Genomic DNA, 25,087 nt, shown 5'->3' with positions numbered 1-25,087 from the left:
TTTTTGTTTTTGATTTTTTTCATTTCTCAACTCTGTCTCCCTTCCCCCTCGCCCACAAATACTGGCAGTGTGGTGCTGGTGAATGTTTAACAGCTAGCTCTCTAAGGGAAGAAGGCTCTGATTTAAAGTGCTTGCTGATGTCCATGGTGGTGGTGCTACATTGTGGCTGATTTCAAGCTGTCAACACGATGTCACTGAATGCAGAGTTGGGAAGAGGTAATGCACTGGGCTCCTGTGAGCTGGTGTGCCCCAGCTTTACACCCGCCCCACCTCATGTGTTGGCTTCATTTTCAGGCAGGTGTTCTTATGCTGGCAGAAAGCTGCCAGCAGCTCTTGGTTTAATCTTCCCAGCAACCCAACTGAAGAGAGAGCTCTTCCCCACTAGTTTCCTTATAAACCACTCTCCCATCTTCCCCCACGAGGAGCAGTGCTTCTCAATCTTGGCTCCATATTCAGTCACCTGGGGAGTTCTAAAAAATCCCAGTGCTTGGCCACTTGGAACCACTGCCTTCAGATTGATGAAGTGATGTGTGCTAATGTGTTTCAAATGTGTCAGTACTCCTTGATTCTTGGCCTGTGGTAGATACCTTGAATCTCATTGACACAAGAAATTAATCGTTACAGTCATCCACCTCTAAAGTGGCTGAGCCAAAATTCCTACCCAGATGTAAGCCAAGTGCACGCTTCCCCCAGTGCCCTAAGTTGATTCTCCCGGAAATGTTCTAGGTGATGAGATACCCTGCATCACTCTGGGCCTCAGAGGTGGTGTATGACAGGTGACCGAGAGGTGCTTGGTAGGGGCAGCCTCTGCCTGGGATGCCTGGCTTGATGGTTAGACTCTACCCCTTAACTTCATCCTGAGAAAAACCCACTCTGTGCCCCTGTCTTTGGTGGGTGACCGAAACGCAGTCATGGACCACATGGGGAGCCGGGTCAGAGCATGAGGTGCTTGGAACTGGACATCAGCTGGGGACAAACAGAAGCGCTGGCTCACCGCTTCTCAGTAGCAGTGGTGTGTGTGGACCAGGCGTGCTGTAGACATTTTCTTCTTCCTCAATGAAGGCTCCTCCTTCCACGGTAAAGAGAAGCCTTTGCCTTGAGAAGGAGCATGGAGAAGGCGATAGCAGGGCTTGGAGGCAAAAGGCAGGCACACATTTTCCAGTTGGGGGGAATCTGGGTTGAACCTCAGCCCTATCTTCTACCAGCTCCGAAGTCTTGGAATGAGTTTTAATCTCAGAGCTTCAGTGTTTTCATTTGAACAGAGAGATAATAATGTTGACTTCCTAGCATATTTTGAAGTATAAAAGAGATGACATATATGAAGTACCAGGCAATTGTTGACATTATTTTGGGTTGGAGATGCAGTTTGAAGGGCATCCAGGCTGTGGAAGGTCAGGGACCGTTAGCAGAACACCTGTACATTAATTTCTGAAAGTGGGTGAATAATTATGGTGATAGTTGTAGAGTAAACCTCTTTGAAAGCTTTGTGGTCCATTATGCTGGTAGAACAATATTTGTGTGATTAGCCAGTTTCCTCACCTTTAAATAAAAATCTGAACAGGTAGCCCCAGTACCTGGCCCTTGCTAAGCACTCGGTACTGCCAGCACCAGGAAGATGCTCCAGGGACAGTGACCAAAGCTTTGATATTTTAAAATCAGGACTTGCTGGAGAAGTCCAGGAAGTAATGTACCCATCACCCAATGTACTCACCACCCAGGTATAACAGGTAAATTTCCATATTGATTGCAGATTAATGAAAAGACTTAAAAGTTGCAAATGCAGTTGAGGGTGTCCTTACTGACTGCACGCACAGATGTTTCCAGATTAATTCTGATGGCCCAGCTTGGGTGGCAGGCCTCACTTAAACGAATTCTGGGGACTTGGGTGGCCTGGGCGGGGGGGGGGGGGGAGTTAGAACTCTGATAGGCCTAGCCATGGTCACGTGCCCTTTCCTGGAAGGGAGGGCGTAAGGTGGGAGCAGCCCCATCCAAACATTCTGAATTGAGAATGCAGAGGGGCAGGTCCCCAGAAATAAGAGATGAATTCTGACAAGAGAGGGTTTGGGGAGCAAAAACAGATGATCTTGCATCTGGAGTGATGTGGGAAGTGGAGGTAACACCAGAATTTTTATGTAGGAGGGGTTTGGTGGTTTTGTTGGAAGGGGGTTGGAGGCATTGTCTTGCTCTGTTTTTATGGAATTTGTAGGTTTCCTTGGATAGTGTCTCAGGTAGAACTAGACTTGGCTGCATAAAGAAAAGAAACCTAGACAAGACTGACTTCCATAAAGTTCTTCTCTTATCCCACACAAGTCTAGAAGTAAGCAGTCTAGTCCAAGGCTAGTGTGATGATTCCATAGCAGTTGGGAGCTCAGGCTGCTGTTTTCTTTTTGCTCTGCCATCCTCAGTACATGGCTTCTTGTCTTCATGATTGCCTCATGGTATCTATCAATGTATTGCGGCTAGTGCTCCAGCCATCACATCTGTATTTCAGGCAGATAGATGCAGAAGGGGGAAGGGAAGAGAGTGCACTTCACAGCTGAATTCTATAAGGATTTAAAACTTTAAGGATCATAAGCTTTCTTTAAGCAGCTTTCGCCCCAAATGACTTCTGCTTAATGCTGTTGGGCCTCCCCTACTTGTGGGGAAAGCTGGGAAACGTGGTTGCTTAACTGGCACATAGGGAAGGAGGGACAGTGGATATCGGGTAGGCAGCCCGCAGTCCTTGCCCCAGGTGGCTTTGAGGAAGGTGAGGCCGATGACAATTTTGCCGGGGTGGGTGGAGGAGGATGTTTCTAAAGTCCCCTCAAGCCACCCCTTAGTGCCATCACTACTGGGAAAAGCTTCATCAACGATACAGGGTCATAGCTGCAAGAGGATCCATTCCCTGGTTCTAAAAGTGGCCCATGTCTCTCTGGAGACCTCCATGCAAGATAATGTTTTATTTGCTCCACCTGATTTTATCCCCTGCAGGATGCTTTCCTCTCATAAGTCATTGCAAAGACAATTGCCTGAAAACGCCAAGTATCGATTCATGATTTTTGTTCATTTCCTTTTTATTGTTCGGTAGGAAACAAAGGCCCAGAAACAGAACAGGAGTACTTGGAGTGCTTCAGCTCCCTCCTTAGAGGACTAGGCCAGACATAACACTTATCGTTGTCATTGTCACTTTTTAGGGCTGTCTTGGCGTTGTGATTCTCGTCCTGCAGTTTTTCAATCAGTGTCTCTGTTGGTGTTCAGCTCCTCCCCTTCCTGGAAGCTGACAGGTGGCTTGTTTTGTTAAATGCCACTTTGGTTCTGAAAACTGCTCTGTTTTAAGTTTCTAATTACAGTTTTCATCAGGCAACTTGGTCATTTTGCTTTGCTTGAGTGGGTAATGATGCTTCTACCTCGGCGGAGAGTGACTTGTCTAAATGTTTTCTTTTTTCTTGGACTGAATAGAAAAATAGACATCCTAGAAAGAGATAAAGCCCACCTCTTGGTCTGGGGTTATTTCACTGGTTTATGGCCTCAATTTCATTCTTTGTGTTTCAGGAGAAATACACTCCTTCCTCACCCCTCTCTGCGGAATGCCTTCTCACCCTCGTACCTTCTGTTCATTCAGTATAGAATCTTCCTTCTGCCCAGTATACCTCCTAGTCACAGTCGGATATCATTGCTCCAGGAAGCCTAAATGATGTCCCCACCATCATTTCCCCTAGTTGGTCACTCCCAGATCTATAGTATTGCTGCGTAATTTGTGCTTTAAAATTTTAATTTCTTCCTTTCTTTAGTGACATATTCCATAAACATTTACCAGGATATAAGCTCTGTGACAGTGGGGACTGACTTGGTTTTGATACTGTTGTACACTCAGCTTCTGAAACAGATTCCGTACACCTGGTAAGTGATCAGTAGCTGTTTGATGAGTGATGGACTGACCGACTTACTGAGTTTAAATACTAATAATAACTAACGTGGGTTAAGCGCCACGTGCCAGGCCCTGTGCTAACTGCTTAAGAGGCCAGCTTCCTGTGAGGTGGGTTCTCTTTATCATCCGCACTTTACAGGTGGGGAAACTGAGGTCAAGAAAGGTCAGAGAGAGCATAGGGGAGTCAAACTGTCTACATTAAAGTCCTTTCCATGTACTGTGTTAGATTGTTGTTATTACCACCGTCATGGTCAAGTGCTCTGCCCAAGGCACACAGCTGGTGGGTGGGGGGCCGGATCATTGAGGCCCCGAAACAGAAGTGAATGACCTCTGGAGGTCACAGATGGGGGTGAGTGGGTGGGTCCAGTAACCTGGGCTCCAGGAGAGGGGGGTGCCTGGTCTTTCCAGTCCCAGTTTTCTCCCAGGCAGCCAAGCCGGTGGGCAGAGCAGGCGAGGATGTGGATGCCGAGCCGTGTGAGGTGCTGCTTGGATGCCCTTGACCCGAGTTCCTGGGAGGCATTCTGGGTCCGTGCTGCTCTCCCCATTACCTTCCCATTTCTGACTTAGAGTCTGTTTCTGAGGCCCAGTCCCTCCAAAACAAAACAAAACAAAACAAAACGCCCTCCTCTACCAGGTGGAGCCAATTAGGCCAAGCTCGGCTCTACCTTTAATTACTTTTGCCCTCATTTGCATCTGGTTTGTCTCATTATAATGCCATTAGCAGGGTGGCGACCAGCAATGGTGCGCACACAGTTTTGAGGCCTTGCTTCTGTGGTCTTGGCTTCCTTCGGAGTAAAATGAAGGATTTGGAATAGACACAAGCGCACACGTACCCCTGGGCCAGAAGCAGCCTGCTGAACTCACCTGGCTCGCCTGAAAATTGTCTTCAGCAACTTGATTGTGGAATAACAATTTGTGTTTTCTTTCCTTGTTAAAAAATGAAGCCATATTCATTGTAGAGAATTTAAAAAGAGAGACAAGCAAAGAAGGAGAAAATAAAAATCACAAACCCTCAAGCGTTGTTAATATTTTGGAGTATATCCTTCCAGACGAGTATAGCACTATGCTGTGAACACTCTTGGGATAAACACATCTTGCCTGAAAAGTTTGGGCATCCCTCACCCCCCCTAATTGACACATGGACTTCATGGGCTAAGAAGAAAACTGATGACATTAAAAAAAAAAACACCAATAACAAATAATTGGTAGGGATTTTAACAGTAAAATCAGGCAGTGATATAAAATGACTGTAAATTATGCCAAGGTCCTGTCAGTAACCAGTCACATGTGTGCCAAGATGACAGGAAGTGGGGTTTGATGGGCATGCAAGCTGGTTACTGCTGTCTTGCCTCCTTCCTTACCCCTTTTCCAGAGGAAAGCAGGACAGCATTCATGAAGGCTGCCCATCCTGTGTTAGAGCATGAAGGTGTAGTCCATGGGTTTGGCCTGGAAGGTTCTAGCTCTGCCCCTTGCCGGCGGTGTTACCTTGGGCAGATAACCTGGCCTCTTTTGTGTGTTTTATCTTTTTCCTTTCTGTATGTTTTTTGTTTTTTTTTTTTGTGGTACGCGGGCCTCTCACTGTTGTGGCCTCTCCCGTTGCGGAGCACAGGCTCCGGACACGCAGGCTCAGCGGCCATGGCTCACGGGCCCAGCTGCTCCGCGGCATGTGGGATCTTCCCGGACTGGGGCACGAACCCGTGTCCCCTGCATCAGCAGGCGGACTCTCAACCACTTGCACCACCAGGGAAGCCCCTGTATGTTTATTTTTTGGATAGTTTCTGTTGCTAAGCCTTGAAGTACACTAATCTTTCTTCTGCATTTAGCTCATGACACTTTACGGTGGCCGTACCTGGCTGCAAGGGATGCTGGGAAACATAGTCTCTTAGTTTTGTGCCCAGATGTCCAAGTGCCCAGCAAAAATTGGTGTTTTTCTTACTACATAAGAAACCCTGGCTATTAGGGGATACTTGTCATTTTTGCCACACATGTGAATTAATTGCTACTCTGCTTTTGATGAGCAAGTGGGCGCAAAGTGCTAGCTTTCTGGGCAATGGCAGTAATGGGGTCAGTTTCAGTGGAGAAATGGGGAGAGGTAAAATGTGAAAGATGGTCTCCGCTCAGCACTTGGAAGCTCTCCCCCTGTTTGGGTGAAACAGGAGTCATCCTCCTCTTCATGTTTAAGAAGTAAGGTAGCCAATTGCTTTGTGTCCCATGCCTGTTTCCCCTGTGAATCTCGGGTGCCCTTGTGGCATGAAGGATTAGATTTACCATGATCCTACTGATCAGCTGGGTCAGTGCCAAGAGAATTTGATTAAACTAGAATCGAGACCCAGGTCCAAATCTTGGCTTAATGCTCTTGATGCTCATGTTATTTTCAGATGGCATAAGCTCACTTGCGCCATCTGTAAGGCACGGATAGTAACTACCTGGCTCAGTTAACAGTGGATCCCAGGTTTACGAGATCAAGTTTTAAACTGCTCTTTCTATATCGTTTAGTCTCCCATAGGGAGAGGAAAATAAACTTTACAGTATTTTCTTGGTTTCCCATGACTTGTTATCGTACTTTCTACCTTCCTTGGGTAATTTCTATCTGGAGAGTACGACAGTTGGCATTCAGTTAAATATGAATTACAGAAGGTCTCTTCTGTTATTTGCAGTGATAAAAAATATTGGTTTAATATATTAGAGTTTATGTCAGTGAAAGCAATCACTTCATAGCTTGTTTTTCATAATTGAGTATTTTATTGGAATTTAAAAAATGAGTTATATGTATTTTTTTAATAACAATCCCAATAATACAGAGACGTATAAAGGAGCTAATCTCCCTTAATGCTCCCCACGTTAGAAAACCAGGGTAAATTGATGCATGTGAACTTAGGCAAATCTATACTCTGCAAACGTAAGTATACCTGTTCTACCTATTCCAGTTTTTCCCCTCTAAAATGGGATTACAGTCTCTATCAGGGGTTGGCAAACTATGGCCCATGGGCATGCCATCTGTTTTTGTAAATAAAGTTTTATTGGAACACAGCCACATCCATTTGTTATGTATCGTCTGTGTGCTTTGTCTATACAATGGAGGAATTGAGTGGTTCCAACAGAGACACATGGCCTGAAAAACTGAAAACCACCTAGCCCTTTACAGAAAGTTTGCTGACCCCCGATCTGACCTACTTTGGCTTTCTCAGGTAACAGCATATCACTGAACAGTCATGAATCTTCCTCCAGATCAATAGATAGAGACCTAAGTCATTCTTTTTAGTATCTGCATATCAGAGTTGATCATGTGACCTGTGATTGTTAAAATCATTCCCCCATAGATGGTATTTAGTTTGATTCCAGGTTTTTGCCATCACAAACAGTGCTTCATAAACCCCTGTATACATGTATTTTTAATTTTATTTTATTTTATTATTTATTTATTTTTGGCTGTGTTGGGTCTTCGTTTCTGTCCGAGGGCTTTCTCTAGTTGCAGCGAGCGGGGCCACTCTTCATTGCGGTGCGCGGGCCTCTCACTGTCGCGGCCTCTCTTGTTGCGGAGCACAAGCTCCAGATGCTCAGGCTCAGTAGTTGTGGCTCACGGGCCTAGTTGCTCTGCGGCGTGTTGGACCTTCCCAGACCAGGGCTCGAACCCGTGTCCCCTGCATTGGCAGGCAGATTCTCAACCACTGGGCCACCAGGGAAGCCCTACATGTATTCTTATATCCTGGGCTGCTTCTTTTATGTGGGAAAGATTTACAGAAGTACGGTCGCTGAGGGAAAGCATGGGTTTTGTGCCCATCAGTTGCCTTTTGGTTTGAAACCAACATGTCATGTCATCAAGTGTTCTCCCTGATCTGACACCATTTTTTTTGGATCTGACATCTTTTTTGGGGATCTGACATTTTTTAAAAAAGTGATTTTCAATCTCTTTTGACTCTGGCTCACAGTAAGAAATAGGCTTTTGAAGTACACACTTTCAAGTGCGTATATAATTGAGACACAACCTTCCTGGAATAATACTTAACCTTCACTACGGGCAAAACATTCTCATGTTTTGTATCCTGTTCTATTCCATGTTGACAAACATCAACTGTGACTCACTGAATTATTTTCACCACCCTACGAAAGGGACACAACCTGTGGTTTGAGAAACACCATTTTCTAGAAAGGGGTAATATTCTGGAATCTTGTAATCTAGTTAAGTTTGATATTTTATCTGTTGGTCAAGGCCATTCCTCCTCCTTCCCTTCCTTATTTAAGGTAAAAACATTCTTCTTCTTAATGAAAATTCATATATATTTTAATGCATAATGTCTTTATAGTGCAAGGTGGGATACAGACCAGTTTCCTTTGGAAATGGGAGTTGTGCTTTGGTTTTCGTGTGTTTCCCGGGAGAGACTGAATACTGGGGCTTTGCCACCATGCAGTGTGGACATACCTGTTAGCCAAGCCACCTCACAGGTGATTTGTCCTCTCTCGGGTCTAGCCCAGTTGCTCATACGTTGATCCTGACCACCCCTGACCCCAGTGTTCACACACGTCACCACCCCCTGCTCAGCCTTAACTCCCACTCTGTCCTCTGCTGAGTGCTCTGCAGACTTTGGCCTTGACCAGCCGTGAAAACTGTGATTCTGCTATTCCCTCTGGGTCTGTTGAGGCCTGCAGCCTTATTTGAGTAATAGAACTTTTTCCCCCTTTGGCAAACAAGGAAGCCAACTGAAGCCAACAAGAAAGGGTATTATCTCTCAGAACTTCTTCGGGTGCAGGTCTGGCTGGATCCAGGTGCACAGGCAGTTTACCAGGAAGATTTATCTCTCTTCCCCTTTGTCCTGCTTCAGGTTCTGGTAGGTTTGTTTCATTTTCAGACAGCTTATCTTTCCTGGAGAGAGGAAGAGGTAAGATAGAAGCTGGAGAGACAGGGAGGGGTCAGAGCAAGGATCATTCCATGTGACCTGCAGAGAGGCTTGGGTTTTACCCACAGGCTTGGGAAGCTGGTGAAAAATTTAAAGTGGGAAGTGACATGAGTCAATTTGCATGTTTCCTCCCCTCACACGAAGATCTGCCCCATGTGTCGTATTGTTCTCTGTACGTCAGAAGCTGGATTCTGCCTTTAGAGGGATGGTTACTTTCAGACGCCTAAAATATTTTTTTCCTTTTTTCTCCTTTTTTTGAAATTTCTGACATTGTTTGAATTTAATGATTCATATTACGAATTATTCATGAAAATGATCTTTTAAGCTTCTTATAATAGCTGAAATTATCCTTCATTAGATACTGACAGTTCCTGTGATGGGTGTAATTATAAAAAAAATATTCTTAGGCTAGTTATATTCTGCAGTGTTAAAATTACGCAAATGAGCAAGGGATAAGAATAGAAGCTGAGTAGGATGGTCAGATTTTATGGGAGAAGGGGGGGTGGCAGCATTGCAGATTTTCTCAAAATGAATAAATATGTGCTGTACACATTAAATACGTTTTTATTACAGTCTGCCTTGATGTTCACCCTTTCCTCATTGGCAGGGGAGCGCATTAATTTTAGCGCCCTGAATTGTTTGTAGCTCTTGCCCATGTATGAATCGCATAAAGGAGAAATTTTCTTTTTTTTTCTTTCCTCCTTCGTTCCACTCAGCATTTTCTGCAAGGCAGGCTGTAGTAATCTCTGATAGCTCTGCAGAATGTCAGGCTTATTGCTAATACAGAGAAAGCTGAGCGGGGAGTGGGGAGGCTCGAAGGTGGGGGCAGTGAGACGGCTCCAGTGAGCCGGGGTGGGTCTCTGGGTAATTAGCCTGAGAAATCAGGACCGCATCTTGTTCATGTCCCAAGGATGGCCAAGTGGGATGTTCATGGCTAATAGGCGCCAACCTACTTCTTGGGATTAACCTTGGCAACTTTGTGGGGAAGCACTGGGACGAGAAGAATTGAGGAGCCTTACAAACCACAATGGGCAGGGCCCCACCTGACCTGCCCCTGCCTGCCTCTCCAGGGTCTGTTAATAATGCCCCTTTCTGCCTCTTCCTCACGTGGTCCCATCCCTTCTTGGGGGCTCTACAGAACCCCCAAGAGAGCAGTTGGTGAATAGAGCACCATCACTGGCTCTACAATCTAAGATCAACTCACAAGTAAAGCAGATAGAGTGAATTCTCCCATCTCCCTGGCTTTGAACTGGACCAGTGAGCGAAATGTAAGGTAGAGGGTGATTTTAAAAAGGAAGAAAAAGGCTAACATTTAAGTAGTGTTTTGCATTTGAAGAACTGTCCATGTACTCATTTAATCCTCACATCAGTCCGATATGCTAGATGCTTTACGATCTTCAGTCTGCAAGTGAGAAAGCATAAACAGAGAGCTTAAGTCACTCGCTCAAGATCACACAGCAAATTAGGAAGGTGAAATAATGCTGGTAAATTTCCAGTGATTGGTGACAGCACGGGGTGGGGGTCCAATCTGCCCACCCAAGAGGTTTTCAAACAAGCTTGGGTTTATTCAAGCAGGCATGTCTTCCAGAACTCTCCTTTCACTTTTACCTCTTGGGACCTCTACCCGTTTCCCGTCAGGTTCTGGGCGCCCACCGAGCTGCCTGCTTCTTTGCCCAATTTGGCATGTGCTGCCACCCCTCGTGTGGTATTATATGTCACTGCACGGTGGGGATGGTTCGGTGTCTTCCTCGCTTGTATCTGGGCAGCCCTCCGCCTTGGTGTTTGGTTTTCTTCCAAAATGTGCACAAACCTCATTATGCCTTCAGATGACAAGAAGTAGATACTTACTTTCCATTACATCATAGAGACCAGAGGTGGGCAAATATTTATTTTTTTGTAAAGGCCCAGAAGTAAGTATTTTATGCATTGTAGCTGGTCTCTCTCCTCATCCTCTTCTTCTCCTCCTCTTCCTCTCCCTTTTTTCATCCCCTCCCCTCCCCCCTCCCCTAAAATGTACAGTTTTTACAGTAAAATAGACCACAGGCTGGATTTCACCCAGGGGGTATAGTTTACCAACCCGTCTTGCAGTCATTTGTTGGTATTAAACTGCCTCTCTTAAAAAATTGAACTGTCCCTGTTCTTGTGGGTCTGATTTTTGGTTCAGGTGGTTCTTCTTGCACTTGTTATGTCTGCTTGTTTCTGAAGTGCCCTGGACCCACTTGTATACTTTCTTCCATTCCCTGTTAATCTCTTGCCACTCTTGCCTGTTCTGGTTTTGCTCCAGCCACCCTGGTGCCCTGGAACTTTCTCAGAGATGCAGAGCTAGTGGAGGTAAGGGTGATGGTTATTTGCTTCTTCAGACTTTTCTTTCCTCAGTTTCCACGGAAAAACGCTCACTTGATAAAAGGTAACCACCAGCCTGTGTGTTTGCACCTGAGTGTTCCTTTGGAGCGGCTTCTCCCTGAGCGTCTGATGCTGCAGGAGGGGGCATGGGGAGGAAGCTTTGTGGTTTGCAGACGCCGTCCGCTTAGCCATCCTTTGCCAGCCTTCTGAGGTCACTAGTGTAGATCCTTCTTCTCACTTTTTAAGTGAGAAAACTGAGGCTCAGTGTGGGGTTCTGCACGCAGCATGTGGCAGAGCTGGAGAGTCTGTTTAGGTCTGTAAAGTCCAAATTTGGGACTCTCGCTGGTGCCTCCTTTGGACATGAGTAATTCTGGAATGCTCCTCCGTGTGCTCTTGGTTCAGAGCGGGGTTTCTGGAGCCAGACCATGTGGGGGTGAGCCCAGTTCTACCCTTCAGCAGCTGTGTGACCTTGGGCAAGTTACCTACCCTCTCTGGACCCCAGCTTTCTTACGTGTAAAACTGAGATGGGGTATCGCCCTCATGGGTTGTAATGACTGTAGAATGAAACCAATGACATCATGCTCGGGAAACATTAACTATCGTTGCTTTTTCTTTTCTAATCAACTTTATTTTTAATCGTAGTAAAATACACATAGCAAAATGTATCGCCTTAACCGTTTGTAAGTGTGCACTTCGATCCTGTGAAGTACATTCACATGGTTATGCAGCTGATCCCTGGAACTCCTGTCGTCTGGAGATCTAAAGCTCGGTCCCCAGCTCCTTGCTTTGCTTTTTAAACAATCAGGCGAGAGCAGCAGGCACTTGACTGAGTTGAAAACAGCACCTGCAGTCTGCAGACAGCTGTTGTGCTTTGCCCTGTGGGTGGCCCGGCTCCTGGGCCACGGGGAGGCATTTAGACTTGGGGTCTGTCTCCCTCCCCAGCCATGACACCTACCGTTTATTGCCTGCTTTCTCCTCATGGGCTCTTGACTGAGCACTTCACGGTCAGCATCTCTCAGAATGCCTGCCACAGTTCTTTCCGGCATGTTCTCGTGGTTCCCCTGTTTTACGTAAGAAGAAACTGAGTCTCAGAGAGGCTCAGCAGCTTATGTCCGCCCACGTGGCTCAGAGAGGGCAGAGCCAGGCTCTTACCCTCATCCAGGGGCTGGCTCTGCATCTGCTAGCCTTGCCCCCCTACCCAGTTTCTTGCTATTGGACGGCTGTGGTGACATTTTTTTTCTCAATGTTTTCCTCAGCATGTGAAATACTAATCCTTTTGAGTAGTAGGTTATCTGAGCACCTGCTTCTGGCTTCAAGAATGGAATAGATGTGGCAAATTACACATCTCCTCCCCTACTGCCCCTTTCTCCTTTCTTTTCCTTTCCTTCCCTTCCTTTTCTTTCCTCCCTCCCTCCCTCCCTCCCTTCCTTCTTTCCCTCCTTCCTTCCCTCCTTCCCTCCTTCCTTCCTTCCTTCCTTCCTTCCATCCATCCATCATTCCTTCCTTCCTCTCTCCCTCTCCTGGCTTCACTGCTTTCTCTGACACATCTTTATAGAGGGCCTGCCATGGACCAGGCCCAGTACCTGATGCCCAGAATGCAGACACGAGACAAAGTCACTGCCCTCAGAGCTCGTGGATGAGAAGGACAGAGAGATGAGTAGGAAGAAGTTACAGGTCAGCGTGATAGGCTCCCTAACATGGCACTGAGGGGAGTCTGGGTGCGACAAGAGTATGGTGGAGAGCCTGGCCCGCCCTGGGTCTGGGGAGAGCATCTGGCTCTTAGAGAAAGTACCATCTGATTTGAGGGTTGAAAGTTGAGTGGGAATTCTCCGGGTCAAAAAAGGGAGGATGAGATGGTCAAAGCTTTCTGAAGGATTCTAAAGAAACCATCTGTGCAAAAGCAGGGTAGGTCATTGAATTTGATCTTTCTCTAGTCAAAAAAAAATTTTTTAATAGCAAGCAAGCACAAAACCAGGTGACCCACTGAGACAAGCTTGCTGGGGTCCCAGCTCTGTGTCCTTTTAGATGCTTCCATAGCATCTCATGGAAGAGCCCAAGGCAGATGTGACAGTATCCCAGGGCAGGATTGGTTAAGGTTAACTGGGATTCCGATTGGTGGCTGCACGCAAGACCAGGTTAGAATCCAGCCTGGGCACCTCCCAAGGGGGGAAGGCTGTTGGGCTTCCTGGATGTTATACTTTATCCAAGCAAGGACAGAGCTTGGATAGACATTTCTAGGTAATCTGTAAATCTCGACCTCCCTTTACTTCACTGAAAAATCATTTCTAACACCCATTATTCTACTGAACAAAGCCTTTGGTGGTGATCAGAGACAAAGATGGCTGAAGTCTTAATATAACCTATTGTATCTTTAAAAGGCATCTTACATACTTGGGCCTGGGTATGTTGTAAAGTTTGCAGTAGGCATCTGGGTCAGCCGAGGTCCAGGGTGCAGGGTTAGAAGCAGCACGGAAAGTTTAAGGTCCTTTCCTGAATTGTTTGAAGAGTCGAGGAGCTGAGGGGGAGGGGGTCTGACCAGATCTCAGCAAAGCCTAAACAGCCATAGTTGTGAACTCAGCAAGCCTTCCTCTCTTTGTTAAAAAATTCATTGACTTTCCAGCCTGCAGCCCCATGTTTACTTTGCCATCCTCATTGTAGTTAACTCTACAGTAAAACACTGGAGTTAATGGAGAGGCCCGCTTGCCTTTACACTAACCCCAGTTAGACAGATGAAGCAATTGAGCTCTGTTTTACCAGGCAGCGTTCAGCCCTCATCTGCCGGCATTCCAGCAAGAAGCGAATTCACCCGAGGTATGAAATCCCTCACGTACAAATGACTTCTTTGCTGTCCCACTCCTTCCTCACAATTAATCCTGGTGATGATTAATCTTTTTGCTCTTACTTTATCTAAAGAACGGTCTTGTTCAACATTCTGGAGACCTGAAAAGCGCTGTGTGTGTTCAATATTAATATGCAACCACTCAGAAAGGTGCAGAATAAATTGAATTAATATAGTCTGGGAGTTTGGGATGCTGTAACCAGCAGAGGCCTGAAATTGAGGTGTATGCTAGTAGAAAGCATGAATCGAGAGAGGGGGAAGATGGCGGAAGAGTTAAGAGGTGGAGATCACCTTCCTCCCCACAGATATATCAGAAATACATCTACACGTGGAACAACTCCTACAGAACACCTTCTGAACGCTGACAGAAGACCTCAGACCTCCCAAAAGGCAGGAAACTCCCCATGTACCTGGGTAGGGCAAAAGAGAAAAGAATAAACAGAGACAAAAGGATAGGGACGGCACCTGCACCAGTGGGAGGGAGCTGTGAAGGAGGAAAGGTTTCCACACACTAGGAAGCCCCTTCGCGGGCGGAGACTGCGGGTGGTGGAGGGGGGAAGCTTCGGAGTCGTGGAGGAGAGCGCAGCCACAGGGGTGTGGAGGTCAAAGCGGAGAGATTCCCGCACAAAGGATCGGTGCCGACCGGCACTCACCAGCCCGAGAGGCTTGTTTGCTCACCCGCTGGGGCGGGCAGGGCTGGGAACGGAGGCTCAGGCTTCGGTCGGAGCGCAGGGAGAGGACTGGCGGCGTGAACACAGCCAGAAGGGGTTAGTGCACCACGGCCAGCCGGGAGGGAGTCCGGGGAAAAGTCTGGACCTGCCGAAGAGGCAAGAGACTTTTTCTTCCCTCTTTGTTTCCTGGTGCGCGAGGAGAGGGGATTAAGAGCGCTGCTTAAAGGAGCTCCAGCGACGGGCGCGAGCCGCGGCTAACAGCGCGGACCCCAGAGACGGGCATGAGACGCTAAGGCAGCTGCTGCCACCACCAAGAAGCCTGTGTGCGAGCACAGGTCACTCTCCACACCTCCCTTCCGGGGAGCCTGTGCAGCCTGCCACTGCCAGGGTCCCGGCATCCAGGGACAACTTCCCCAGGAGAACGCACGGCGCGCCTCAGGCTGGTGCAACGTCACGCTGGCCTCTGCCGCCGCAGGCTCACCCCGCACTCCGTGCCCCTCCCTCCCCCCAGCCTGAGTGAGCCAGAGCCCCCAAATCAGCGGCTCCTTTAACCCAGTCCTGTTTGAGCGAAGAACAGACGCCCTCCGGTGACCTACACACAGAGGCGGGGCCAAATCCAAAGCTGAGCCCCGGGAGCTGTGCAAACAAAGAAGAGAAAGGGAAATCTCTCCCAGCAGCCTCAGAAGCAGCGGATTAAAGCTCCACAATCAACTTGATGTACCCTGCATCTGTGGAATACCTGAATAGACAACGAATCATCCCAAATTGAGGAGGTGGACTTTGAGAGCAAGATTTATGATTTTTTCCCCTTTTTCTCTTTTTGTGAGTGTGTATGTGTATGCTTCTGTGTGAGGTTTTTGTCTGTATAGCTTTGCTTTCACCATTTGTCCTAGGGTTTTATTCGTCCGTTTTTGTTTTACTTTAAAAAAATTTTTTTCGTAATAATTATTTTTTTATTTTAATAACTTTATTTTATTTTACCTTTATTTTATCCTCTTTCTTTCTTTCTTTCTTTCTTTCTTTCTTTCTGTCCCTTTTATTCTGAGCTGTGTGGATGAAGGGCTCTTGGTGCTGCAGCCAGGAGTCAGTGCTGTGCCTCTGAGGTGGGAGAGCCAACTTCAGGACACTGGTCCACAAGAGACCTCCCAGCTCCACATAATATCAAATGGCGAAAATCTCCCAGAGATCTTCATGTCAACACCAACACCCAGCTTCACTCAACGACCAGCAAGCTACAGTGCTGGACACCCTGTGCCAAACAACTAGCATGCCAGGAACACAACCCCACCCATTAGCAGAGAGGCTGCCTAAAATCATAATAAGGCCACAGGCACCCCAAAACACACCACCAGACGTGGACCTGCCCACCAGAAAAACAAGATCCAGCCTCATCCACCAGAACACAGGCACTAGTCCCCTCCACCAGGAAGCCTACACAACCCACTGAACCAACTTTAGCCACTGGGGACAGACACCAAAAACAACGGGAACTACGAACCTGCAGCCTGCAAAAACGAGACCCCAAACACAGTAAGATAAGCAAAATGAGAAGACAGAAAAACACACAGCAGATGAAGAAGCAAGATAAAAACCCACCAGACCTAACAAATGAAGAGGAAATAGGCAGTCTACCAGAAAAAGAATTCAGAATAATGATAGTAAAGATGATCCAAAATCTTGGAAATACACAAAATGCAAGAAACATTTAACGAGGACCTAGAAGAACTAAAGATGAAACAAACAATGATGAACAACACAATAAATGAAATGAAAAATACTCTAGGGCTCCCCTGGTGGCGCAGTGGTTGAGAGTCCGCCTGCCGATGCAGGGGATACGGGGTCGTGCCCTGGTCCGGGAAGATCCCACATGCCGCGGGGTGGCTGGCTTGTGAGCTGTGGCTGCTGAGCCTGTGCGTCCGGAGCCTGTGCTCCGCAACGGGAGAGGCCACAACAGTGAGAGGCCCACACACCGCAAAAAAAAAAAAAGAAAAAAATACTCTAGAAGGGATCAATAGCAGAATAACTAGAATAACTGAGGCAGAAGTACGGATAAGTGACTTGGAAGATAAAATAGTGGAAATAACTACTGCAGAGCAGAATAAAGAATGAACTGAGGACAGTCTCAGAGACCTCTGGGACAACATTAAACGCACCAACATTCGAATTATAGGGGTTCCAGAAGAAGAGAAAAAGAAAGGGACTGAGAAAATATTTGAAGAGATTATAGTTGAAAACTTCCCTAATATGGGAAAGGAAATAGTTAATCAAGTCCAGGAAACACAGAGAGTCCCATACAGGAAAAATCCAAGGAGAAACACACCAAGACACATATTAATCAAACTGTCAACAATTAAATACAAAGAAAACATATTAAAAGCAGCAAGGGAAAAACAACAAATAACACACAAGAGAATCCGCATAAGGTTAACAGCTGATCTTTCAGCAGAAACTCTGCAAGCCAGAAGGGAGTGGCAGGACATACTGAAAGTGATGAAGGAGAAAAACCTGCAACCAAGATTACTCTACCCAGCAAGGATCTCATTCAGATTTGATGGAGAAATTAAAACCTTTACAGACAAGCAAAAGCTGAGAAAGTTCAGCACCACCAAACCGGCTTTACAACAAATGTTAAAGGAACTTCTCTAGGCAAGAAACATGAGAGAAGGAAAAGACTTATAATAACAAACCCAAAACAGTTAAGAAAATGGGAATGGGAACATACATATCGATAATTACCTTAAATGAAAATGGATTAAATGCTCCCACCAAAGGACACAGACTGGCTGAATGTATACAAAAACAAGACCCATATATATGCTGTCTACAAGAGACCCACTTCAGACCTAGAGACACATACAGACAGAAAGTGAGGGGATGGAAAAAGATATTCCATGCAAATGGAAACCAAAAGAAAGCTGGAGTAGTAATTCTCATAGCAGACAAAATAGACTTTAAAATAAAGACTAGTAGAAGAGACAAAGAAGGACACTACATAATGATCAAGGGATCAATCCAAGAAGAAGATATAACAAGTGTAAATATTTATGCACATAACATAGGAGCACCTCAATACATAAGGCAAATACTAACAGCCATAAAAGGGGAAATCAACAGTAACACATTCATAGTAGGGGACTTTAACACCCCACTTTCACCAATGGACAGATCATCCAAAATGAAAATAAGGAAACACAAGCTTTAAATGATACATTAAACAAGGTGGACTTAATTGATATTTATAGGACATTCCATCCAAAAACAACAGAATACACATTTTTCTCAAGTGCTCATGGAACATTCTCCAGGATAGATCATATCTTGGGTCACAAATCAAGCCTTGGTAAATTTTTTTTTTTTTGCAGTAGCTGGGCCTCTCACTGTCGTGGCCTCTCTCGTTGCAGAGCACAGGCTCTGGATGCGCAGGCTCAGCGGCCATGGCTCATGGGCCCAGCCGCTCTGCGGCATGTGGGATCTTCCCGGACCAGGGCACGAACCCATGTCCCCTGCATCAGCAGGCGGACTCTCAACCACTGTGCCACCAGGGAAACCCAAGCCTTGGTAAATTTAAGAAAATTGAAATTGTATCAAGTATCTTTTCCGACCACAATGCTATGAGACTAGATATCAATTACAGGAAAAGATCTGCAAAAAATACAAACCCATGGAGGCTAAACAATACACTACTTAATAACGAAGTGATCACTGAAGAAATCAAAGAGGAAATCAAAAAATACCTAGAAACAAATGACAATGGAGACACGACGACCCAAAACCTATGGGATGCAGCAAAAGCAGTTCCAAGAGGGAAGTTTATAGCAGTACAGTCCTAACTTAAGAAACAGGAAACATCTCGAACAAACAACCTAACCTTGCACCTAAAGCAATTAGAGAAAGAAGAATAAAAAACCCCAAAGTTAGCAGAAGGAAAGAAATCATAAAGATTAGATCAGAAATAAATGAAAAAGAAATGATAGCAAAGATCAATAAAACTAAAAGCTGTTTCTTTGAGAAGGTAAACAAAATTGATAAACCATTAGCCAGACTCATCAAGAAAAAAAGGGAGAAGACTCAAATCAATAGAATTAGAAATGAAAAAGGAGAAGTAACAACTGACACTGCAGAAATACAAAAGATCATGAGAGATTACTGCAAGCAACTCTTACGCCAATAATATGGACAACCTGGAAGGAATGGACAAATTCTTAGAAATGCACAACCTGCCAAGACTGATCAGGAAGAAATAGAAAATATGAACAGACCAATCACAATCACTGAAATTGAAACTGTGATTAAAAATCTTCCAACAAATAAAAGCCCAGGACTAGATGGCTTCACAGGTGAATTCTATCAAACATTTAGAGAAGAGCTAACACCTATCCTTCTCAAACTCTTTCAAAATATAGCAGAGGGAGGAACACTCCCAAACTCATTCTACGAGGCCACCATCACCCTGATACCAAAACCAGACAAGGATGTCACAAAGAAAGAAAACTACAGGCCAATATCACTGATGAACATAGACGCAAAAATCCTCAACAAAATACTAGCAAACAGAATCCAACAGCACATTAAAAGGATCATACACCATGATCAAGTGGGGTTTATTCCAGGAATGCAAGGATTCTTCAATATACGCAAATCAATCAATGTGATACACCATATTAACAAATTGAAGGAGAAAAACCATATGGTCATCTCAGTAGATGCAGAGAAAGCTTTCGACAAAATTCAACACCCACTTATGATAAAAACCCTCGAGAAAGTAGGCATAGGGGGAACTTTCCTCAACCTAATAAAGGCCATATATGACAAACCCACAATGGTGAAAAAGTGAAAGCATTTCCACTAAGATCAGGAACAAGACAAGGTTGCCCACTCTCACCACTGTTATTCAACATAGTTTTGGAAGTTTGAGACACAGCAATCAGAGAAGAAAAGGAAATAAAAGGAATCCAAATTGGAAAAGAATAAGTAAAGCTCTCACTGTTTGCAGATGACATGATACTATACATAGAGAATCCTAAAGATGCTACCAGAAAACTACTAGCGCTAATCAATGAATTTGGTAAAGTAGCAGGATACAAAATTAATGCACAGAAATCGCTTGCATTCCTATACACTAATGATGAAAAATCTGAAAGTGAAATCAAGAAAACTCTCCCATTTACCATTGCAACAAAAAGAATAAAATATCTAGGAATAAACCTACCTAGGGAGACAAAAGACCTGTATGCAGAAAATTATAAGACACTGATGAAAGAAATTAAAGATGATACAAATAGATGGAGAGATATACCATGTTCTTGGATTGGAAGAATCAACATTGTGAAAATGACTGTACTACCCAAAGCAATCTACAGATTCAATGCAATCCCTATCAAACTACCACTGGCATTTTTCACAGAACTAGAGCAAACAATTTCACAATTTGTATGGAAACACAAAAGACCCCAAATAGCCAAAGCAATCTTGAGAACGAAAAACGGAGCTGGAGGAATCAGGCTCCCTGACTTCAGACTATACTACAAAGCTACAGTAATCAAGACAGTATGGTATTGGCACAAAAACAGAAATATAGATCAATGGAACAGGATAGAAAGCCCAGAGATAAACCCATGCACATATGGTCACCTTATCTTTGATAAAGGAGGCAGGAATGTACAGTGGAGAAAGGACAGCCTCTTCCATAAGTGGTGGTGGGAAAACTGGACAGGTACATGTAAAAGTATGAGATTAGATCACTCCCTAACACCATACACAAAAATAAGCTCAAAATGGATTAAAGACCTAAATGTAAGGCCAGAAGCTATCAAACTCTTAGAGGAAAACGTAGGCAGAACATTCTATGATATAAATCACAGCAAGGTCCTTTTTGACCCACCTCCTAGAGAAATGGAAATAAAAACAAAAATAAACAAATGGGACCTAATGAAACTGCAAAGCTTTTGCACAGCAAAGGGAACCATAAACAAGACCAAAAGACAACCCTCAGAATGGGAAAAAATATTTGCAAATGAAGCAACTGACAAAGGATTAATCTCCAAAATTAAGCAGCTTATGCAGCTCAATAACAAAAAACAAGCAACCCAATCCAAAAATGGGCAGAAGACCTAAATAGACATTTCTCCAAAGAAGATATACAGACCGCCAACAAACACATGAAAGAATGCTCAACATCATTAATCATTAGAGAAATGCAAATCAAAACTACAATGAGATATCATCTCACACCAGTCAGAATGGCCATCATCAAAAAATCTAGAAACAATAAATGCTGGAGAGGGTGTGGAGAAAAGGGAACACTCTTGCACTGCTGGTGGGAATGTGAATTGATACAGCCACTATGGAAAAGGGTATGGAGGTTCCTTAAAAAAGTACACATAGAACTACCGTATGACCCAGCAATCCCACTACTGGGCATATATCCTGAGAAAACCATAATTCAAAAAGAGTCATGTACCAAAATGTTCATTGCAGCTCTATTTACAATAGCCAGGAGATGGAAACAACCTAAGTGTCCATCATCGGATGAATGGATAAAGAAGATGTGGCACATGTATACAATGGAATATTACTCAGCCATAAAAAGAAACGAAATTGAGCTGTTTGTCATGAGGTGGATGGACCTAGAGTCTGTCATACAGAGTGAAGTAAGTCAGAAAGAGAAAGACAAATACCGTATGCTAACACATATACATGGAATTAAAAAAAAAAAAAGTCACGAAGAACCTAGGGGTAAGAAGGGAATAAAGACACAGACCTACTAGAGAATGGACTTGAGGATATGGGGAGCGGGAAGGGTAAGCTGTGACAAAGTGAGAGAGTGGCATGGACATATATACACTACCAAACGTAAAATAGATAGCTAGTGCGAAGCAGCTGCATAGCACAGGGAGATCAGCTTGGTGCTTTGTGACCACCTAGACGGGTGGGATAGGGAGGGTGGGAGGGAGGGAGGGAGGGAGATGCAAGAGGGAAGAGATATGGGAACATATGTATATGTATAACTGATTCATTTTGTTATAAAGCAGAAACTAACACACCATTGTAAAGCAATTATACTCAAATAAAGATGTAAAAAAAAAAAACATGAATCACCTCCTTGCAACAGGAGAATGTTCTCATGATTTTTTAATGGCCCTCTGAAAATGAATGTGTGCTATTAAGGTAAACTCTTTAAAAATTAAGGCTTTTGTAATTCTGTGAGTTTAAAAGAGAGAGAGAGAGACAAGAATATATAGACCGTGTAATTCAGAGGAGGCAGCTCCTGGGACTGACTGGGCTGCCTGGAGCTGTAGGGCCTCTGTTCATTGTAAAAACGAGACTTTGGTTTCCAGGGCACCTGAATGCCTTGAAGTGAGCCTTCAGGTTTGGGGAACATTTATTTAATACACTGGCCAGCTGATCCCATCTGCAGACAGCAGGGTCTGGCTACAATCCTTGATTTGGAGCTGATTTGCATCTGACTTTGGGAGGGAAATTTGGACTCGGCCAATTCTCATATTATCAATAGTTGTAGTTGGGATTATGGACCAGGAGTGTGGTGGAGTCCAAACACAGGATGCAAACTCCCTTTTGGGGCTTTTTGTTAAGAGCCAGCCTTGCTGTCATGCAGCGCCGCTGGGGGTCCAGCAGGGGGCACGGTGCTGCTCTTCTGGGGACCCAGCTGCAGCTCTTTCTTCCCTTACCGTATTTCCCAATCATTCCACAGAGCTTAGAGTTCAAATAATAACCCCGTGGTTAGAATCAGCCCTGTTAAGCAGATTTCTAGCTTTTGCATTTTCATTGCATTTTCATCTCTTCTTACCCTTACCCTCACCCAAATGATCTTCAGCTCAGTAAGGATGAGGTACAGGTCCACAGACGATGTGTAATACATATGCGTGATGTTATTGGTGATATTCTAGGGTGATGCTTTTTATGGCTAACTACCTGGAATTTTTCAGTTCTTTTTATTTCAGTTGAGGGCTGGAAGTCACACACGTGCAAAACAAAACAAAACCCCCAAAACCAAAACAAAACAAAAAGACCCCCAACTTGGCCCAGTCAGCATTTGTTGAGAGTCCTTTTGTGACGAGCCCTGGGAGCTGGTATTCATCCTGTGCAAATCTGTGGGGGGAAGAAAACAGCTCCAGACCTGTGCTGTTCAAAGTGACCTCTCTGGACCAGCAGTTTTGGCATCATCACCCTGAAATATGATTGAAATGCAGAATCTCAGGCCCCACCCTGGCCCCACCATTTCAGAATCTGTAGTTTAAAGATCTGCAGGTGAGTTGTCACACATTATAGTGTGAGTAGCACTGCTTGAAGTTTCTGTAGACGGAGGATATATATTGACATCTGTTGCTGTTATTCCCTCTCCTGCGCCTGTGGCGGTCATCACTAGCCAGATACTTTTTTCCCATGAACCCTGTCTAAGCTTCATAATCCTTCTCAACGCAGTGGTCCCGGTAGCCACTTTCAGTTGTTTAGAGCAGGTGCTCAAGATCAAGTTCAGTCGCTGTACCCCACCTCCGTCAAGTCCATGATTATCCCTTACCTGGAAAACAGTGACATTCTGCCTCACCTTCCTTTCTTACCCCACTGTTTTCCTGTTCTTTATAACACAGTCATTTTTTAAAAGTGAAAAACTTCCCTGCTTCAAACACTTTAGTGACTTTCCATCGCAATTTAAATAAATCCGAATTCCTTACCATGACTTGGGAGTCCCTGCCTGACTGGGCCCTGCTCACCCTCCCGCCCTGCCATGTGCCTCCCTCCCCCTTTACCTGCTGTTCTCTGCCCCTCTGGCCTTGTACCAGGTCCTGGAGCATGCCATGCCCTTCCCGCTTCAAGAGTGGGACACACCTAAGTCACCATCTCCCCGTTGTCCCTGTGCAGAAGCGGAGGAGCACGGAGGTTTGGTCTGTCTGAAGCCTTATGAGCAGTCAGAACTGGAGCAAGTTCATTTCAGAGCCCGAGATGCTGGGGTAGCTACCCCCCCCCCACCCCCCCCAGTGCTCTGTCTCTGGAGAAGACAGTAACCTCCATGGTGACAGGATTCCTTTCTGAGTTACTGGCCCCACACCCAAAGCACCAACAGCGTGCCTGGCACATAGAAATAGGTGTTCGGTAAATACAGTCTGAACATATGCACGAATGAGTGATGAAAGTGCAGGACAGTCCTCAAATTTTCGGCCGGATTTGGACCCAAGAGCACATCTAACCAGCCTGTACTTTGTACATAGGGTGACACGGAGAAACAGAGAGGTTTGACCTGCCCGAGGCCAAGCAGCCAATCAGATCCATAGGGATTTTGTTTAACTGCACGGATGCTTCTTAAAGTTACTGCACCAGATAGCCCCAAATATGCTTTATACTATTTTTATCTTTTCTTATTCCCTTTGAAGAATGGTGTTTTTTAAGACTATCAAGCGACCTTTTCCTCAGTCAAGTAAGATCCTTTCTGCGTTCTGCAGAGATCTTCCATCAACAGGATTTACCTAGAATTTGAATTGGGGAGTTGCTTTTCTTGGGTGGATAGTCTCCACGGGGTAGGGTCCGTGAGCTGAATCAGAAGGGATGAACTGTGCTGGCTTGGAGTCCCATCTATGGTCCTATGTCTTGTGCCAAGATCTCTACAGGTAGCTCAGTTCCCGCCATCTCATGCATGTCTGCTTGGACCCATGAGGTGACTTGAATTGCCTTCATTTTTTCTAGGACAGAGGTCAGCAAACTTTTTCTCTAAAGGGCCAGATAGTAAATATTTCTGGCTTTGTTAGCCAGAGGAGTTTTTGTCACAGCTACTCAACTCTGCTGTTGTAGTACAGAAGCAGCCCTAGACATTATGTAAATGTGTAGGCACTGTTGAGTACCAATAAAACTTTATTTACAAAAACTGATGTTAGCCCAGATTTGGCCTGAGGGCCATAGCTTGAGGCCTTTGTTCTAAGATGTCCAAATTAAAAACCAAAACCAAAACACTTTAAATGTTAGATAGCTTTCATTTCTTGTCAAATTTGTTTGCAAAGTGCCTTGGAAGACAGATTTGAAGCTGTTCTTTGGACTCAGGAACTGGTTCTTAAACTTGAGAAGCATCATTGTTTTTGGCTTCCCATTTGGGCAGAGAGTCAAGCAGTGATTTCTCAATTGCAAAAAATACTTTTCACTTTTCAAATAAACAATCATATTCTCTTCATTAGTCACCTTTCTGCTGGGCCCTCTGCGGTACTGAGGAAAGATTCCTTCGTAAACAGCAGGATCTCATTGTCCAAACTAACCCTGTTTCTTTAGTGGTAGATCTTTTGTGGAAACTGGGCTCTTCTGCCCGTGGGTGCGTCATCCTTGCCCAGATGCTGGGAGGGCCCATTCAGCATTAGTGGAAATGCCAGTATACTTCCAGATCGATCAAACAAAACTGCACATGGACAAGTTTCAGCATTTGTTTTTTGAC

General features: G+C 45.0%; 1 protein-coding gene across 6 annotated transcripts in view; it reads left to right on the top strand.

The window, feature by feature from the left end:
• SNX29 (sorting nexin 29) overlaps positions 1 to 25,087 on the top strand; it is a 552,359-nt gene that overhangs the window by 210,871 nt on the left and 316,401 nt on the right. Inside the window, exons 15-16 of one of the 6 annotated variants that reach the window (XM_067706619.1) lie at positions 3,771 to 3,879; positions 4,632 to 5,479. The exons of the other annotated variants lie outside the window; for them this stretch is intronic. Coding sequence (XP_067562720.1) covers positions 3,771 to 3,879; positions 4,632 to 4,722 — 200 coding nt within the window. The 3' untranslated portion in view covers positions 4,723 to 5,479. Of the gene's footprint in view, positions 1 to 3,770; positions 3,880 to 4,631; positions 5,480 to 25,087 lie in introns of those variants that run through there. 6 annotated transcript variants of the gene reach the window in all.

The sequence above is a fragment of the Pseudorca crassidens genome, chromosome 15, assembly GCF_039906515.1.
Source record: "Pseudorca crassidens isolate mPseCra1 chromosome 15, mPseCra1.hap1, whole genome shotgun sequence".
Classification (NCBI taxonomy): domain Eukaryota; kingdom Metazoa; phylum Chordata; class Mammalia; order Artiodactyla; family Delphinidae; genus Pseudorca; species Pseudorca crassidens.
This window is presented reverse-complemented; position numbering and strand designations above follow the sequence as displayed.